Source organism: Oncorhynchus masou, chromosome 32 (genome assembly GCF_036934945.1).
Source record: "Oncorhynchus masou masou isolate Uvic2021 chromosome 32, UVic_Omas_1.1, whole genome shotgun sequence".
NCBI classification, from domain to species: domain Eukaryota; kingdom Metazoa; phylum Chordata; class Actinopteri; order Salmoniformes; family Salmonidae; genus Oncorhynchus; species Oncorhynchus masou.
In genome coordinates this window covers 94,435,452-94,457,666 of record NC_088243.1, presented here as the reverse complement: position 1 = coordinate 94,457,666, position 22,215 = coordinate 94,435,452, and the positions used below count along the sequence as shown (strand labels likewise).

Sequence of the window (22,215 nt, the reverse complement as noted above, 5' to 3'; positions counted from 1 at the left end):
TTACCCCAATATATCACCCTCTGTTCTACCATGACATTACCCCAATATGTCACCCTGTTCTACCATGACATTACCCCAATATGTCACCCTCTGCTCTACCATCACATTACCCCAATATGTCACCCTGTTCTACTATCACATTAACCCAATATATCACCCTCTGTTCTAATATCACATTAACCCAATATACAACCCTGTTCTACCATGTCATCACCCGAATATATCACCCTCTGTTCTACCATGACATTACCCCAATATGTCACCCTCTGCTCTACCATGACATTACCCCAATATGTCACCCTCTGTTCTACCATGACATTACCCCAATATGTCACACTGTTCTACTATCACATTAACCCAATATATCACCCTGTTCTACTATCACATTAACCCAATATATCACCCTCTGTTCTACTATCACATTAACCCAATATATCACCCTCTTTTCGACCATGATATTACCCCAATATATCACCCTGTTCTACCATGACATTACCCCAATATGTCACCCTGTTCTACCATCACATTACCCCAATATATCACCCTGTTCTAGCATGACATTACCCAAATATATCACCCTGTTCTACCATGACATTACCCCAATATATCACCCTCTGTTCTACCATGACATTGCCCCAATATGTCACCCTCTGTTCTACCATGACATTACCCCAATATGTCACCCTCTGCTCTACCATCACATTACCCCAATATGTCACCCTCTGTTCTACCATGACATTACCCCAATATGTCACCCTGTTCTACTATCACATTAACCCAATATATCACCCTGATCTACTATCACATTAACCCAATATATCACCCTCTGTTCTACTATCACATTAACCCAAAATATCACCCTCTGTTCGACCATGAGATTACCCCAATTTATCACCCTGTTCTACCATGAGATTAACCCAATATATCACCCTCTGTTCTACCATGACATTGCCACAATTTGTCACCCTCTGCTCTACCATGACATTACCCCAATATGTCACCCTCTGCTCTACCATCACATTACCCCAATATGTCACCCTGTTCTACTATCACATTAACCCAATATATCACCCTCTGTTCTAATATCACATTAACCCAATATATAACCCTGTTCTACCATGTCATCACCCGAATATATCACCCTCTGTTCTACCATGACATTACCCCAATATGTCACCCTCTGCTCTACCATGACATTACCCCAATATGTCACCCTCTGTTCTACCATGACATTACCCCAATATGTCACACTGTTCTACTATCACATTAACCCAATATATCACCCTGTTCTACTATCACATTAACCCAATATATCACCCTCTGTTCTACTATCACATTAACCCAATATATCACCCTCTGTTCGACCATGATATTACCCCAATATATCACCCTGTTCTACCATGACATTACCCCAATATGTCACCCTGTTCTACCATCACATTACCCCAATATATCACCCTGTTCTAGCATGACATTACCCAAATATATCACCCTGTTCTACCATGACATTACCCCAATATATCACCCTCTGTTCTACCATGACATTGCCCCAATATGTCACCCTCTGTTCTACCATGACATTACCCCAATATGTCACCCTCTGCTCTACCATCACATTACCCCAATATGTCACCCTCTGTTCTACCATGACATTACCCCAATATGTCACCCTGTTCTACTATCACATTAACCCAATATATCACCCTGATCTACTATCACATTAACCCAATATATCACCCTCTGTTCTACTATCACATTAACCCAAAATATCACCCTCTGTTCGACCATGAGATTACCCCAATTTATCACCCTGTTCTACAATGAGATTAACCCAATATATCACCCTCTGTTCTACCATGACATTGCCACAATTTGTCACCCTCTGCTCTACCATCACATTACCCCAATATATCACCCTCTGTTCGACCATGACATTACCCCAATATATCACCCTCTGTTCTACCATGACATTACCCCAATATATCACCCTGTTCTACCATGACATTACCCCAATATGTCACCCTGTTCTACCATCACATTACCCCAATATATCACCCTGTTCTACTATCACATTACCCCAATATATCACCCTCTGTTCTACCATGACATTACCCCAATATATCACCCTGTTCTACCATGACATTACCCCAATATGTCACCCTGTTCTACCATCACATTACCCCAATATATCACCCTGTCCTAGCATGACATTACCCAAATATATCACCCTGTTCTACCATGACATTACCCCAATATATCACCCTCTGTTCTACCATGACATTAGCCCAATATATCACCCTCTGTTCTACCATGACATTAACCCAATATATCACCCTCTGTTCTACTATCACATTAACCCAATATATCACCCTGTTCTACCATGTCATCACCCCAATATATCACCCTCTGTTCTACCATGACATTACCCCAATATATCACCCTGTTCTACCATGACATTACCCCAATATATCACCCTGTTTTACCATGACATTACCCCAATATATCACCCTCTGTTCTACCCTGACATTACCCCAATATATCACCCTCTGTTCTACCATGACATTGCCCCAATATATCACCCTCTGTTCTACCATGACATTACCCCAATATGTCACCCTCTGCTCTACCATCACATTACCCCAATATGTCACCTTCTGTTCTACCATGACATTACCCCAATATGTCACCCTGTTCTACTATCAAATTAACCCAATATATCACCCTCTGTTCTACTATCACATTAACCCAATATATCACCCTCTGTTCGACCATGATATTACCCCAATATATCACCCTGTTCTACCATGACTTTACCCCAATATGTCACCCTGTTCTACCATCACATTACCCCAATATATCACCCTGTTCTAGCATGACATTACCCCAATATATCACCCTCTGTTCTACCATGACATTACCCCAATATATCACCCTCTGTTCTACCATGACATTACCCCAATATATCACCCTGTTCTACCATGTCATCACCCCAATATATTACCCTCTGTTCTACCATGACATTACCCCAATATATCACCCTGTTCTACCATGACATTACCCCAATATATCACCCTCTGTTCAACCCTGACATTACCCCAATATATCACCCTCTGTTCTACCACGACATTACCCCAATATATCACCCTGTTCTTCTATCACATTAACCCAATATATCACCCTGTTCTACTATCACATTAACCCAATATATCACCCTCTGTTCTACCATGACATTGCCACAATTTGTCACCCTCTGCTCTACCATCACATTACCCCAATATATCACCCTCTGTTCGACCATGACATTACACCAATATATCACCCTCTGTTCTACCATGACATTACCCCAATATATCACCCTGTTCTACCATGACATTACCCCAATATGTCACCCTGTTCTAGCATGACATTACCCAAATATATCACCCTGTTCTACCATGACATTACCCCAATATATCACCCTCTGTTCTACCATGACATTACCCCAATATATCACCCTCTGTTCTACCATGACATTAACCCAATATATCACCCTCTGTTCTACTATCACATTAACCCAATATATCACCCTGTTCTACCATGTCATCACCCCAATATATCACCCTCTGTTCTACCATGACATTACCCCAATATATCACCCTGTTCTACCATGACATTACCCCAATATATCACCCTGTTCTAACATGTCATCACCCCAATATATCACCCTCTGTTCTACCATGACATTACCCCAATATATCACCCTCTGTTCTACCCTGACATTACCCCAATATATCACCCTCTGTTCTACCATGACATTGCCCCAATATATCACCCTCTGTTCTACCATGACATTACCCCAATATGTCACCCTCTGCTCTACCATCACATTACCCCAATATGTCACCTTCTGTTCTACCATGACATTACCCCAATATGTCACCCTGTTCTACTTTCACATTGACCCAATATATCACCCTCTGTTCGACCATGATATTACCCCAATATATCACCCTGTTCTACCATGACATTACCTCAATATGTCACCCTGTTCTACCATCACATTACCCCAATATGTCACCCTCTGCTCTACCATCACATTACCCCAATATGTCACCCTGTTCTACTATCACATTGACCCAATATGTCACCCTGTTCTACTATCACATTAACCCAATATATCACCCTGATCTACTATCACATTAACCCAATATATCACCCTCTGTTATACTATCACATTAACCCAAAATATCACCCTCTGTTCGACCATGAGATTACCCCAATATATCACCCTGTTCTACCATGAGATTAACCCAATATATCACCCTCTGTTCTACCATGACATTGCCACAATATGTCACCCTCTGCTCTAACATCACATTACCCCAATATATCACCCTCTGTTCTACCATGACATTACCCCAATATGTCACCCTGTTCTACTATCACATTAAGAGAATATATCGCCCTCTGTTCTACTATCACATTAACCCAATATATCACCCTGTTCTACCATGTCATCACCCCAATATATTACCCTCTGTTCTACCATGACATTACCCCAATATATCACCCTGTTCTACCATGACATTACCCCAATATATCACCCTCTGTTCAACCCTGACATTACCCCAATATATCACCCTCTGTTCTACCACGACATTACCCCAATATATCACCCTGTTCTACTATCACATTAACCCAATATATCACCCTGTTCTACTATCACATTAACCCAATATATCACCCTGTTCTACTATCACATTAACCCAATATATCACCCTCTGTTCGACCATGAGATTACCCCAATATATCACCCTGTTCTACCATGAGATTAACCCAATATATCACCCTCTGTTCTACCATGACATTACCCCAATATATCACCATGTTCTAGCATGACATTACCCAAATATATCACCCTGTTCTACCATGACATTACCCCAATATATCACCCTGTTCTACCATGACATTACCCCAATATGTCACCCTGTTCTACCATCACATTACCCCAATATATCACCCTGTTCTACTATCACATTAACCCAATATATCACCCTCTGCTCTACCATGACATTACCCCAATATATCACCATGTTCTAGCATGACATTACCCAAATATATCACCCTGTTCTACCATGACATTACCCCAATATATCACCCTCTGTTCTACCATGACATTACCCCAATATGTCACCCTGTTCTACCATGACATTACCCCAATATGTCTCCCTCTGCTCTACCATCACATTACCCCCAATATGTCCCCCTCTGTTCTACCATGACATTACCCCAATATGTCACCCTGTTCTACTATCACATTAACCCAATATATCACCCTGTTCTACTATCACATTAACCCAATATATCACCCTCTGTTCTACTATCACATTAACCCAATATATCACCCTCTGTTCGACCATGAGATTACCCCAATATGTCACCCTGTTCTACCATGAGATTAACCCAATATATCACCCTCTGTTCTACCATGACATTACTCCAATATATCACCCTCTGTTCGACCATGACATTACCCCAATATATCACCCTCTGTTCTACCATGACATTACCCCAATATATCACCCTGTTCTACCATGACATTACCCCAATATATCACCCTCTGTTCTACCATGACATTACCCCAATATATCACCCTGTTCTACCATGACATTACCCCAATATATCACCCTCTGTTCTACCCTGACATTACCCCAATATATCACCCTCTGTTCTACCCTGACATTACCCCAATATATCAACCTGTTCTACCATGACATTACCCCAATATATCACCCTGTTCTACCATGACATTACCCCAATATGTCACCCTGTTCTACTATCACATTAACCCAATATATCACCCTCTGTTCTACTATCACATTAACCCAATATATCACCCTCTGTTCGACCATGAGATTACCCCAATATATCATCCTGTTCGACCATGAGATTAACCTAATATATCACCCTCTGTTGTACCATGAGATTACCCCAATATATCACCCTCTGTTCTACCATGACATTACCCCAATATGTCACCCTGTTCTACCATGACATTACCCTAATATGTCACCCTCTGCTCTACCATCACATTACCCCAATATGTCACCCTCTGTTCTACCATGACATTACCCCAATATGTCACCCTGTTCTACTATCACATTAACCCAATATATCACCCTGTTCTACTATCACATTAACCCAATATATCACCCTCTGTTCTACTATCACATTAACCCAATATGTCACCCTCTGTTCCAACATGACATTGCCCCAATATATCACCCTCTGTTCGACCATGACATTACCCCAATATATCACCCTCTGTTCTACCATGACATTACCCCAATATGTCACCCTGTTCTACCATGACATTACCCTAATATGTCACCCTCTGCTCTACCATCACATTACCCCCAATATATCACCCTCTGTTCTACCATGACATTACCCCAATATGTCACCCTGTTCTACCATGACATTACCCCAATATGTCTCCCTCTGCTCTACCATCACATTACCCCCAATATGTCCCCCTCTGTTCTACCATGACATTACCCCAATATGTCACCCTGTTCTACTATCACATTAACCCAATATATCACCCTGTTCTACTATCACATTAACCCAATATATCACCCTCTGTTCTACTATCACATTAACCCAATATATCACCCTCTGTTCGACCATGAGATTACCCCAATATGTCACCCTGTTCTACCATGACATTACTCCAATATATCACCCTCTGTTCGACCATGACATTACCCCAATATATCACCCTCTGTTCTACCATGACATTACCCCAATATATCACCCTGTTCTACCATGACATTACCCCAATATATCACCCTCTGTTCTCCCCTGACATTACCCCAATATATCACCCTCTGTTCTACCCTGACATTACCCCAATATATCACCCTCTGTTCTACCCTGACATTACCCCAATATATCACCCTCTGTTCTACCCTGACATTACCCCAATATATCACCCTCTGTTCGACCATGACATTACCCCAATATATCACCCTCTGTTCTACCATGACATTACCCCAATATATCACCCTGTTCTACCATGACATTACCCCAATATATCACCCTCTGTTCTACCCTGACATTACCCCAATATATCACCCTCTGTTCTACCCTGACATTACCCCAATATATCAACCTGTTCTACCATGACATTACCCCAATATATCACCCTGTTCTACCATGACATTACCCCAATATGTCACCCTGTTCTACTATCACATTAACCCAATATATCACCCTCTGTTCTACTATCACATTAACCCAATATATCACCCTCTGTTCGACCATGAGATTACCCCAATATATCATCCTGTTCGACCATGAGATTAACCTAATATATCACCCTCTGTTGTACCATGAGATTACCCCCAATATATCACCCTCTGTTCTACCATGACATTACCCCAATATGTCACCCTGTTCTACCATGACATTACCCTAATATGTCACCCTCTGCTCTACCATCACATTACCCCAATATGTCACCCTCTGTTCTACCATGACATTACCCCAATATGTCACCCTGTTCTACTATCACATTAACCCAATATATCACCCTGTTCTACTATCACATTAACCCAATATATCACCCTCTGTTCTACTATCACATTAACCCAATATGTCACCCTCTGTTCCAACATGACATTGCCCCAATATATCACCCTCTGTTCGACCATGACATTACCCCAATATATCACCCTCTGTTCTACCATGACATTACCCCAATATGTCACCCTGTTCTACCATGACATTACCCTAATATGTCACCCTCTGCTCTACCATCACATTACCCCCAATATATCACCCTCTGTTCTACCATGACATTACCCCAATATGTCACCCTGTTCTACCATGACATTACCCTAATATGTCACCCTCTGCTCTACCATCACATTACCCCAATATGTCACCCTCTGTTCTACCATGACATTACCCCAATATGTCACCCTGTTCTACTATCACATTAACCCAATATATCACCCTCTGTTCTACTATCACATTAACCCAATATATCACCCTCTGTTCTACCCTGACATTACCCCAATATATCACCCTCTGTTCTACCCTGACATTACCCCAATATATCACCCTCTGTTCGACCATGACATTACCCCAATATATCACCCTCTGTTCTACCATGACATTACCCCAATATATCACCCTGTTCTACCATGACATTACCCCAATATATCACCCTCTGTTCTACCCTGACATTACCCCAATATATCACCCTCTGTTCTACCCTGACATTACCCCAATATATCAACCTGTTCTACCATGACATTACCCCAATATATCACCCTGTTCTACCATGACATTACCCCAATATGTCACCCTGTTCTACTATCACATTAACCCAATATATCACCCTCTGTTCTACTATCACATTAACCCAATATATCACCCTCTGTTCGACCATGAGATTACCCCAATATATCATCCTGTTCGACCATGAGATTAACCTAATATATCACCCTCTGTTGTACCATGAGATTACCCCAATATATCACCCTCTGTTCTACCATGACATTACCCCAATATGTCACCCTGTTCTACCATGACATTACCCTAATATGTCACCCTCTGCTCTACCATCACATTACCCCAATATGTCACCCTCTGTTCTACCATGACATTACCCCAATATGTCACCCTGTTCTACTATCACATTAACCCAATATATCACCCTGTTCTACTATCACATTAACCCAATATATCACCCTCTGTTCTACTATCACATTAACCCAATATGTCACCCTCTGTTCCAACATGACATTGCCCCAATATATCACCCTCTGTTCGACCATGACATTACCCCAATATATCACCCTCTGTTCTACCATGACATTACCCCAATATGTCACCCTGTTCTACCATGACATTACCCTAATATGTCACCCTCTGCTCTACCATCACATTACCCCCAATATATCACCCTCTGTTCTACCATGACATTACCCCAATATGTCACCCTGTTCTACCATGACATTACCCTAATATGTCACCCTCTGCTCTACCATCACATTACCCCAATATGTCACCCTCTGTTCTACCATGACATTACCCCAATATGTCACCCTGTTCTACTATCACATTAACCCAATATATCACCCTCTGTTCTACTATCACATTAACCCAATATATCACCCTCTGTTCGACCATGAGATTACCCCAATATATCATCCTGTTCGACCATGAGATTAACCTAATATATCACCCTCTGTTGTACCATGAGATTACCCCCAATATATCACCCTCTGTTCTACCATGACATTACCCCAATATGTCACCCTGTTCTACCATGACATTACCCTAATATGTCACCCTCTGCTCTACCATCACATTACCCCAATATGTCACCCTCTGTTCTACCATGACATTACCCCAATATGTCACCCTGTTCTACTATCACATTAACCCAATATATCACCCTGTTCTACTATCACATTAACCCAATATATCACCCTCTGTTCTACTATCACATTAACCCAATATGTCACCCTCTGTTCCAACATGACATTGCCCCAATATATCACCCTCTGTTCGACCATGACATTACCCCAATATATCACCCTCTGTTCTACCATGACATTACCCCAATATGTCACCCTGTTCTACCATGACATTACCCTAATATGTCACCCTCTGCTCTACCATCACATTACCCCCAATATATCACCCTCTGTTCTACCATGACATTACCCCAATATGTCACCCTGTTCTACCATGACATTACCCTAATATGTCACCCTCTGCTCTACCATCACATTACCCCAATATGTCACCCTCTGTTCTACCATGACATTACCCCAATATGTCACCCTGTTCTACTATCACATTAACCCAATATATCACCCTCTGTTCTACTATCACATTAACCCAATATATCAGCCTGTTCGACCAAGAGATTAACCTAATATATCACCCTCTGTTGTACCATGAGATTTCCCCCAATATATCACCCTCTGTTCTACCATGACATTACCCCAATATGTCACCCTGTTCTACCATCACATTACCCCAATATGTCACCCTGTTCTACCATGACATTACCCTAATATGTCACCCTCTGCTCTACCATCACATTACCCCAATATGTCACCCTCTGTTCTACCATGACATTACCCCAATATGTCACCCTCTGCTCTACCATCACATTATCCCAATATGTCACCCTCTGCTCTACCATCACATTACCCCAATATATCACCCTCTGTTCTACCATGACATTACCCCAAGATGTCACCCTGTTCTACCATGACATTACCCCAATATGTCACCCTCTGTTCTACCATGACATTACCCCAATATGTCACCCTCTGCTCTACCATCACATTACCCCAATATGTCACCCTCTGCTCTACCATCACATTACCCCAATATATCACCCTCTGTTCTACCATGACATTACCCCAATATGTCACCCTGTTCTACTATCACATTAACCCAATATGTCACCCTGTTCTACTATCACATTACACCAATATATTACCCTCTGTTCTACCCTGACATTACCCCAATATGTCACCCTGTTCTACTATCACATTAACCCAATATATCACCCTGTTCTACTATCACATTAACCCAATATGTCACCCTCTGTTCTACCATGACATTGCCCCAATATGTCACCCTGTTCTACCATGTCATTACCCCAATATGTCACCCTGTTCTACCATGACATTACCCTAATATGTCACCCTCTGTTCTACCATGACATTGCCCCAATATGTCACCCTCTGTTCGACCATGACATTGCCCCAATATGTCACCCTCTGCTCTACCATGACATTGCCCCAATATGTCACCCTCTGTTCTACCATGACATTGCCCCAATATGTCACCCTCTGCTCTACCATGACATTGCCCCAATATGTCACCCTCTGCTCTACCATGACATTGCCCCAATATGTCACCCTCTGTTCTACCATGACATTGCCCCAATATGTCACCCTCTGTTCTACCATGACATTGCCCCAATATGTCACCCTCTGTTCTACCATGACATTACCCTAATATGTCACCCTCTGTTCGACCATGACATTGCCCCAATATGTCACCCTCTGTTCTACCATGACATTGCCCCAATATGTCACCCTCTGCTCTACCATGACATTGCCCCAATATGTCACCCTCTGTTCTACCATGACATTACCCTAATATGTCACCCTCTGCTCTACTATCACATTGCCCCAATATGTCACCCTGTTCTACCATGACATTACCCTAATATGTCACCCTCTGCTCTACCATCACATTACCCCAATATGTCACCCTCTGTTCTACCATGACATTACCCCAATATGTCACCCTGTTCTACTATCACATTAACCCAATATATCACCCTGTCCTACTATCACATTAACCCAGTATATCACCCTCTGTTCTACTATCACATTAACCCAATATATCACCCTCTGTTGGACCATGAGATTACCCCAATATATCACCCTGTTCTACCATGACATTACCCCAATATATCACCCTCTGTTCTACCCTGACATTACCCCAATATATCACCCTCTGTTCTACCCTGACATTACCCCAATATATCACCCTCTGTTCTACCCTGACATTACCCCAATATGTCACCCTCTGTTGTACCATGAGATTACCCCAATATATCACCCTCTGTTCTACCATGACATTACCCCAATATATCACCCTCTGTTCTACCATGACATTACCCCAATATGTCACCCTGTTCTACCATGACATTACCCCAATATGTCACCCTGTTCTACCATGACTACCCCAATATGTCTCCCTCTGCTCTACCATCACATTACCCCCAATATGTCCCCCTCTGTTCTACCATGACATTACCCCAATATGTCACCCTGTTCTACTATCACATTAACCCAATATATCACCCTCTGTTCTACTATCACATTACACCAATATATCACCCTCTGTTCTACTATCACATTAACCCAATATATCACCCTCTGTTCTACTATCACATTACCCCCAATATGTCCCCCTCTGTTCTACCATGACATTACCCCAATATGTCACCCTGTTCTACTATCACATTAACCCAATATATCACCCTCTGTTCTACTATCACATTAACCCAATATATCACCCTCTGTTCTACTATCACATTGCCCCAATATGTCACCCTCTGCTCTACCATGACATTGCCCCAATATGTCACCCTCTGTTCTACCATGACATTACCCCAATATATCACCCTCTGTTCTACTATCACATTAACCCAATATATCACCCTCTGTTCTACCATGAGATTACCCCAATATATCACCCTCTGTTCTACTATCACATTAACCCAATATATCACCCTCTGTTGTACCATGAGATTACCCCCAATATATCACCCTCTGTTCTACCATGACATTACCCCAATATGTCACCCTGTTCTACCATGACATTACCCCAATATATCACCCTCTGTTCTACCATGACATTACCCCAATATGTCACCCTGTTCTACCATGACATTACCCTAATATGTCACCCTCTGCTCTACCATCACATTACCCCAATATGTCACCCTCTGTTCTACCATGACATTACCCCAATATGTCACCCTCTGCTCTACCATCACATTATCCCAATATGTCACCCTCTGCTCTACCATCACATTACCCCAATATATCACCCTCTGTTCTACCATGACATTACCCCAAGATGTCACCCTGTTCTACCATGACATTACCCCAATATGTCACCCTCTGTTCTACCATGACATTACCCCAATATGTCACCCTCTGCTCTACCATCACATTACCCCAATATGTCACCCTCTGCTCTACCATCACATTACCCCAATATATCACCCTCTGTTCTACCATCACATTACCCCAATATGTCACCCTGTTCTACTATCACATTAACCCAATATGTCACCCTGTTCTACTATCACATTACACCAATATATTACCCTCTGTTCTACCCTGACATTACCCCAATATGTCACCCTGTTCTACTATCACATTAACCCAATATATCACCCTGTTCTACTATCACATTAACCCAATATGTCACCCTCTGTTCTACCATGACATTGCCCCAATATGTCACCCTGTTCTACCATGTCATTACCCCAATATGTCACCCTGTTCTACCATGACATTACCCTAATATGTCACCCTCTGTTCTACCATGACATTGCCCCAATATGTCACCCTCTGTTCGACCATGACATTGCCCCAATATGTCACCCTCTGCTCTACCATGACATTGCCCCAATATGTCACCCTCTGTTCTACCATGACATTACCCTAATATGTCACCCTCTGCTCTACTATCACATTGCCCCAATATGTCACCCTCTGCTCTACCATGACATTGCCCCAATATGTCACCCTCTGCTCTACCATGACATTGCCCCAATATGTCACCCTCTGCTCTACCATGACATTGCCCCAATATGTCACCCTCTGCTCTACCATGACATTGCCCCAATATGTCACCCTCTGTTCTACCATGACATTGCCCCAATATGTCACCCTCTGTTCTACCATGACATTGCCCCAATATGTCACCCTCTGTTCTACCATGACATTACCCTAATATGTCACCCTCTGTTCGACCATGACATTGCCCCAATATGTCACCCTCTGTTCTACCATGACATTGCCCCAATATGTCACCCTCTGTTCTACCATGACATTGCCCCAATATGTCACCCTCTGTTCGACCATGACATTGCCCCAATATATGACTGCTGAAAGCAGCAGACTTGTGCCAGTGTTGTAACCATGATATGTGTGTTCTCAGTTCTACCAGGACGTGAAGGACTGGTGGTTGCTCGGGTTTTATTTCTGTCTTCCTCTGGCCTGCACCGGCGTCTTCTACACCCTGATGTCCTGGGAGATGTTGAGCAGGAAGAAAGGCATGAGGATCGCTCTCAACGACCACATGAAACAGGTCTGTTTGTCTGTCTGTCTGTCTGACTGACCTGTCTGTCTGTCTGTCTCTCTGTCCGACCTGTCTGTCTGACCTGTCTGTCTGTCTGTCTGTCTGTCTGTCTGTCTGTCTGTCTGTCTGTCTGTCTGTCTGTCCTTCTGTATAACCTGTCTGGCTATATAACCCATGTTTCTGTCTGTCTGTGTGTTTAACCTGTCTGTGTGTGTGTTTCACCTGTCCTTCAGTCTGTATTCCAACGAGCATCAGATTCCTTAACACAGATAGACTATTAAACACAACCCCAGCCCTACAGTATTCATCTATATGTCAGTTTGAAGTATGTCCTGTCACACAGATAACATATATACAAGTATGTGGACACCCCTTCAAATGAGTGGATTTGGCTATTTCAGCCATAGCCGTTGATGACTGATGTATAAAATGGAGCACACAGCCATGCAATCCCATAGACAAACATTGACAATGTTGACTTTCAATGTGGCACCGTCATAGGAAGCCACTTTTCCAACAAGTCAGTTTGTCAAATTTCTGCCCTGCTAGAGCTGCCCCGGTCAACTGTTAGTGCTGTTATTGTGAAGTGGAAACCTCTAGGATCAACAACAGCTCAGCCACTTATCTCATATGTATATATTGTATTCTATTCTACTGTATTCTTGACAATGCCACTCTTGGCAATGCCACTCCCACATTGCTCGCCCTAATATTTATATATTTCTTTATTCCATTGTTCTACATTTAGATTTGTGTGTACTGTTGTGAATTATTAGATATTACTGCACTGTTGGAGCTAGGAACACAAGCATTTCACTACACCCGCAATAACATCTGCTAAATATGTGACCAATAAAATGTGATTTGAAGTGGTGGGCCACATGCTCAGAGAACGGGGCCGCCGATTACTGAAGTGTGCAGCTTGTAAAAATCATCTGTCCTTTGTTGCATCACTACTGAGTTCCAAACTGCCTCTGGAAGCAACATCAGCACTAGAACTGTTAGTCGGGAGCTTCATGAAATGGGTTTCCGTGGCCGAGCAGCCGCACACAAGCCTAAGATCACCATGCGCAATGCCAAGCATCGGCTGGAGTGGTGTAGAGCTCCCCGTCATTGGACTCTGGAGCAGTGGAATCGCATTCTCTGGAGTGATGAATCACGCTTCACCATCTAGCAGTCTGAAGGACGAATCTGGGTTTGGTGGATGCCAGCTAACACTATCTGCCCCTATGCATAGTGCCAACTGTAGAGTTTGGTGGAGGAGGCATGGTCTGGGGCTATTTTTCATGGTTTGTGTTAGGCACTTTAGTTCCAGTGAATGGAAATCTTAACACGACAGCATACAATGACATTCTAGAGGATTCTATGCTTCCAACTTTGTGGCAACAGTTTAGATAAGGCCCTTTCCTGTTTCAGCATGACAATGTCTCCGTGCACAAAGTGAGGTCCATACAGAAATGGTTTGTCAAGTTCGGTGTGGAAGAACTTGACTGGCCCGCACAGAGCCGTGACCTCAACCTCATTGAACACCTTTGGGATGAATTGGAACGCCGACTGCAAGCCAGGCCTAATCACCCAACATCAGTGCCCAATCTCACTAATGCTCGTGGCTGAATGGAAGTAAATACCCGCAACAATGTTCCAACATCTAGTGGAAACCCTTCCCGGAAGAGTGGAGGCTATATGTATTGTCCATAAGTCAAGTGTTTTATCTCCTGTGATATGTGTTGTCTATAAATGTTGCATGTATTGTCCATAAGTCAAGTGTTTTATCTCCCGTGATATGTGTTGTCGTCTATAAGTGTTGTATGTCCCGTGAAATGGGTTGTCTATATGTTTTTTATTATTTTTTTATTTTTTATTTCACCAGGTAGGCTAGTTGAGAACACGTTCTCATTTACGACTGCGTCCTGGCCAAGATAAAGCACAGCAGTTCGACACATACAACAACACAGAGTTACACATGGAATAAACAAACATACAGTCAATAACACAGTAGAAAAAAGTTTTTTTTAAAGTCTATATACAGTGTGAGCAAATGAGGTGAGGTAAGGGAGGTAAGGCAATAAATAGGCCATAGTGACAAAGTAAATACAATATAGCAATTAAACACTGGAATGGTAGGATGTGCAGAAGATGAATGTCTAAGTGGAGATACTGGGGTGCAAAGGAGCAAGATAAATAAATACAGTATGGGGATGAGGTAGATTGGATGGGCTGTTTACAGATGGGCTACGTACAGGTGCAGTGATCTGTGAGCTGCTCTGACAGCTGGTGCTAAAAGAGGGAGATAAGAGTCTCCAGCTTCAGTGATTTTTGCAGTTCGTTCCAGTCATTGGCAGCAGAAAACTGGAAGGAAAGGCGGCCAAAGGAGGAGTTGGCTTTGGGGGTGACCCATGAGAAATACCTGCTGGAGCGCAAGATACGGGTGGGTGCTTCTATGGTGACCAGTGAGCTGAAATAAGGCGGGGCTTTACCTATCAGAGACTTGTAAATGACCTGGAGCCAGTGGGTTTGGCGAATAGTATGATCCGAGGACACCCCTAGACAGGGCCAAAAAGGAAGGATATAACCCCACCCAAATGACATCGCTGAAGTCGAGGATCGGTAGGATGGTCAGTTTTATGAGGGTATGTTTGGCAGCATGAGTGAAGGATGCTTTGTTGCGAAATGGGAAGCCGATTCTAGATTTAATTTAGGATTGGAGATGCTTAATCTCTTGATGCTCTGGGGGCGCTATTTCATTTTTGGATGAAAAACGTTCCCGTTTTAAACAAGATATTTTATCACAAAAAGATGCTCGACTATGCATATAATTGATAGCTTTCGAAAGAAAACACTCTGACGTGTCCAGAACTACCAAGATATTTTCTGTGCGTGCCCTAGAACGTGAGCTTCAGGCAAAACCAAGATGAGACGGCATCCAGGAAATGAGCAGGATTTTTGAGGCTCTGTTTTCCATTGTCTCCTTATATGGCTGTGAATGCGAGAGGAGTAAGTCTTCCCTTTCTGTCGTTTCCCCAAGGTGTCTGCAGCATTGTGACGTATTTGTAGGCAGATCATTGGAAGATTGACCATAAGAGACCACATTTACCACGTGTCCGCCCGGTGTCCTGCGGCGAAATTGGTGCGCAAAAGTCAGCTGCAAGTATTTTTCCATGGGATTCAGAGAGGAAAGCAAGCTTCCACGAACGATATATCAATGAAGAGATATGTGAAAAAACACCTTGAGGATTGATTCCAAACAGCGTTTGCCATGTTTCGGTCGATATTATGGAGTTAATTCGGGAAAAGTTTGACATTGTATGTGACTGAATTTTCGGTTCGTTTCGGTAGCCAGATGCGATGTACAAAACGGAACGATTTCTCCTACACACAGACGCTTTCAGGAAAAACTGCGCATTAGGTATGTAACTGAGAGTCTCCTCATTGAAAACATCCGAAGCTCTTCAAAGGTAAATGATTTTATTTATTTGGTTATCTGTTTTTTGTGAAAATGTTGCGTGCTAAATGCTACTCAAAATGCTAAGCTAGCTTTGCATACTCTTACACAAATTAGTCAATTTCTATGGTTCAAAAGCATATTTTGAAAATCTGAGATGACAGTGTTGTTAAGAAAAGGCTAAGCTTGAGAGCAGGCGCATTATTTTACATTTACATTTACATTTAAGTCATTTAGCAGACGCTCTTATCCAGAGCGACTTACAAATTGGTGAATTCACCTTCTGACATCAGTGGAACAGCCACTTTACAATAGTGCATCTAAATCATTTAAGGGGGGGTGAGAAGGATTGCTTTATCCTATCCTAGGTATTCCTTGAAGAGGTGGGGTTTCAGGTGTCTCCGGAAGGTGGTGATTGACTCCGCTGTCCTGGCGTCGTGAGGGAGTTTGTTCCACCATTGGGGGCCAGAGCAGCGAACAGTTTTGACTGGGCTGAGCGGGAACTGTACTTCCTCAGTGGTAGGGAGGCGAGCAGGCCAGAGGTGGATGAACGCAGTGCCCTTGTTTGGGTGTAGGGCCTGATCAGAGCCTGGAGGTACTGCGGTGCCGTTCCCCTCACAGCTCCGTAGGCAAGCACCATGGTCTTGTAGCGGATGCGAGCTTCAACTGGAAGCCAGTGGAGAGAGCGGAGGAGCGGGGTGACGTGAGAGAACTTGGGAAGGTTGAACACCAGACGGGCTGCGGCGTTCTGGATGAGTTGTAGGGGTTTAATGGCACAGGCAGGGAGCCCAGCCAACAGCGAGTTGCAGTAATCCAGACGGGAGATGACAAGTGCCTGGATTAGGACCTGCGCCGCTTCCTGTGTGAGGCAGGGGCGTACTCTGCGGATGTTGTAGAGCATGAACCTACAGGAACGGGCCACCGCCTTGATGTTAGTTGAGAACGACAGGGTGTTGTCCAGGATCACGCCAAGGTTCTTAGCGCTCTGGGAGGAGGAAACAATGGAGTTGTCAACCGTGATGGCGAGATCATGGAACGGGCAGTCCTTCCCCGGGAGGAAGAGCAGCTCCGTCTTGCCGAGGTTCAGCTTGAGGTGGTGATCCGTCATCCACACTGATATGTCTGCCAGACATGCAGAGATGCGATTCGCCACCTGGCATTTTATTTGCGATTTTCAGAAATCGTTAACGTTGCGTTATGCTAATGAGCCTGAGGCTTTAGTCACGATCCCGGATCCGGGATGGGGAGTTTCAACAGGTTAATGTGAGTCTGGAAGGAGAGATTACAGTCTAACCAGACACCTAGATATTTGTAGTTGTCCACATATTCTAAGTCAGAACCGTCCAGAGTAGTGATGCTGGACGGGCGGGCAGGTGCGGGCAGTGATCAGTTGAAGAGAATGCATTTAGTTTTAGTTGCATTTAAGAGCAGTTGGAGGCCATGGAAGGAGAGTTGTATGGCATTGAAGCTCGTCTGGAGGTTTGTTAACACAGTGTCCAAAGAAGGGCCAAAAGTATACAGAATGGTGTCGTATGCGTAGAGTTGGATCACCAGCAGCAAGAGCAACATCATTGATGTATACAGAGAAGAGATTCGGCCCGAGAATTGAACCCTGTGGCACCACCATAGAGACTGCCAGAGGTCCGGACAACAGGCTGAACTCTATCAGAGAAGTAGTTGGTGAACCAGGTGAGGCAATCATTTGAGAAACTAAGGCTGTTGAGTCTGCCAATAAGAATGTGGTGATTGACAGAGTCGAAAGCCTTCGCCAGGTCGATGAATACGGCTGCACAGTAATGTCTCTTATCGATGGTGGTTCGGATGTCGTTTAGGACCTTGAGCGTGGCTCAGGTACACCCATGACCAGCTCTGAAACCAGATTGCATAGCGGAGAAGGTACGGTGGGATTCGAAATGGTCGGTAATCAGTTTTTTAAACTTGGCTTTCGAAGACCTTAGAAAGGCAGGGTAGGATAGATATAGGTCTGGGTCTAGAGTGTCTCTCTTTAACGGCAGCTTTCCAATCTTTGGGAATCTCAGGTGATACGAAAGAGAGGTTGAACAGGCTAGTAATATGGGTTGCAACATTTTCGGCAGGTAAAAAGAGAGGGTCCAGATTGTCTAGCCCGGCTGATTTGTAGGGGTCCAGATTTTGAACCTCTTTCAGAGCATCAGCTATATGGATTTGGGTGAAGGAGAAATGGGGAGGCTTGGGCAAGTCTTCCTGAGCCGTGATTCAGACACGGCTAGGACATCCGGGTTGGCAGAGTGTGCTGGGGCAGTGAATAATCTTGGTTAAAACGGGAATGTTTTTCATCCAAAAATGAAATACTGCCCCCAGAGTTTCAAGAGGTTAAGAACATTCAAAACCAAAATTATAAGATATTAGACAACAATATGACAAAGTGACAGTAACACATTTTTTTTACTAAAATACAATAAATTAAAGTCATAATAAAAATTTAAAAAATAAGAAAAAATGTAAATAAAAAAATAATAAGTCATTGGATCATATCGTAGGCTGCTATTATACATTACTTGTGAAACATTATGTGATTTTCTCCAGTGGAATACAACTATTAACTTCTGTTGGCCACATTGCAACTGGCAGGGGGAATCCGATTTCCATTTCAAGGCAATACATTTCCTGGCAATCGTGAGCAATATTTGTGTTAGCTTTATAGTATGGTTTTGACTAAGATTGGTGTTAGTAAAGTTACCCAGTAGACAGACCTCCGGATCTAAAGGGAATGCAACCCCGTGAATTGAGGATATGGTATCGCATACCCCCTGCCAGAAACCGTGTAGTTTTGAACACTGCCAAGTGGAATTGAGGAATGTTCCTTCATCTGAGCCACATCTAAAACATAGGGAGGAGATATCTGGGTTGAACTTGTGCAGTCTAGATGGGGTGATATAGAGCTGATGGACGAAATTAAACTGGATCAGTCTGTATCTGGAGTTCAATGTGGATGTAGCACCATCCCTGCATAGGTCACTCCATAGACCCTCATCAAGATCAATACCCAGATCTTTTCCCCCATCTAAGTCGGGGTTTATCTAGCCCAGGCAGTGTTAGTCCTGACATAAGAGCATCGTAAACACGGGAAATGGTCTTGAACAGTGGTTGGTCTGCGTGGCAGAGTTGTTCAATAGGTGACATCTTAGGTAGGTTCCATTGTCCCTTGAGAGTCACCCTAATACAGTTTCATTGTTGTAGGTAGCTAAAGAAGTCCCTGTTAGGCAAGTGGTATTTCTGTTTCAGCTGATCAAAAGACATAAGAACTCCCTCCCCGTAACAGTGTTCCAGAAGAGTGATCCCCTTATCAGACCATGGTCTAAAGTTACTAATCTGGAAAAACATAGGGATCAATCTATTGTTCCATAAAGGGGTTTTAGGGGAAAGGAATCCCCCTCGTCCGAACAGCTCATGCAGTTTGCACCATGCCAGGACAGAATGTATGATTAAAGGGTTGTCTGTGATGGTTTCTATAGATTTTCTGTCCCATTTGTAAAACAATTCTGCCCCAGTGTCATCATTTACCTCAAGCTTTTCAATTTCAACCATGAGGGAGAGGGACCATTGTCAAACCTCTGAGCCAGAAACCTATACTGTGCAGCCCAGTAGTACATTCTAAAATTGGGGAGGTTTAAGCCCCCTTGACTGTAATCAAGGGTCAGTTTATCCAGGCTAACCCTAGGGGATTTTCCGTGCCAGATAAACCGTCTGGTCAGCTTGTCGAGAGAGGAAAAGAATGCTGCGGGCACAGGAATAGGGAGAGATTGAAACAAATATAGAAATCTGGGCAGGAGATTCATTTTAATTACATTGATTCTACCCAGTAGAGAGAGGCAAGTCCATCCATTTACACAGGTTACCCTCCCCCTTTACAACAAACTGGCCAGATTGAGTTTATAGAGGTTGTTCATGTTACCCTCCCCCCTTTACAACAAGCTGGCCAGATTGAGTTTATAGAGGTTGTTCATGTTACCCTCCCCCCTTTACAACAAGCTGGCCAGATTGAGTTTATAGAGGTTGTTCATGTTACCCTCCCTCCTTTACAACAAGCTGGCCAGATTGAGTTTATAGAGGTTGTTCAGTTTACCATCCACCATTATGCCCAAATATGTGAAGCCCATAGGCGACCATCTGAAAGGAAACTTATTCTTGATGGTATCATGGTCAAAGACAGACAACAGTAAGAATGAGCTTTTATCAAAATTGACCTCATATCCAAAAAACTATAATACTGTAATAGGTTCTGTAGGTGAGAGAGGGATGTTCTGGGTTCATTAGAAATAAGATAAGGTTGTCTGCAAAAAGTGATAACAAATGGGTATGGGGGCCCACCTCAAAGCCATGTATGTCAGGGCACGTTCTAACAGCCTCAGCTATTCGATGGCGAGGGCAAAGAGGTGGGGGCTAATTGGGCAGCCTTGTCTGTTCCCCCTACAGAGAGGGAAAGAGAAGGAAGTAATCCCATTGGTAGCAATCCTAGCTTTATGAGTTTTGTACCTAAACCAAACCTTTCCAAGACGCGAAAGAGGTATGGCCATTCAACCCTATCAAAGGCCTTTTCGGCATCGAGGAAGACTGCAACACTAGGTATTTTGTTTTTGTTAGCAAGGTGAATTATATCAAAGAACCTTCTGAGATTATTGGAGGACAATCGATTAATTATGAAGCCAGTCTGATCTCCAGTCTCTTTGATAGCATCTTGGTGACCAGTTTACAATCTGTGTTAAGGAGAGAGATTGGTCTATAGGAGGCACACTTTAGCGAGTTTTTCCCTTTCTTGTGAATTATTGTAATCACTACTTGAGAGACACTCTGGAAAGCAGTTGTCCTCCCCAGATTTTTTAAGTATC

At 43.1% G+C, this 22,215-nt stretch overlaps 1 protein-coding gene across 1 annotated transcript in view; it reads left to right on the top strand.

The window, feature by feature from the left end:
* Positions 1-22,215, top strand: part of LOC135526820 (endothelin receptor type B-like) — a 129,798-nt gene that overhangs the window by 87,122 nt on the left and 20,461 nt on the right. Inside the window, exon 6 of the mRNA XM_064955495.1 lies at positions 13,765-13,914. Coding sequence (XP_064811567.1) covers positions 13,765-13,914 — 150 coding nt within the window. The remainder of the gene's footprint in view (positions 1-13,764; positions 13,915-22,215) is intronic.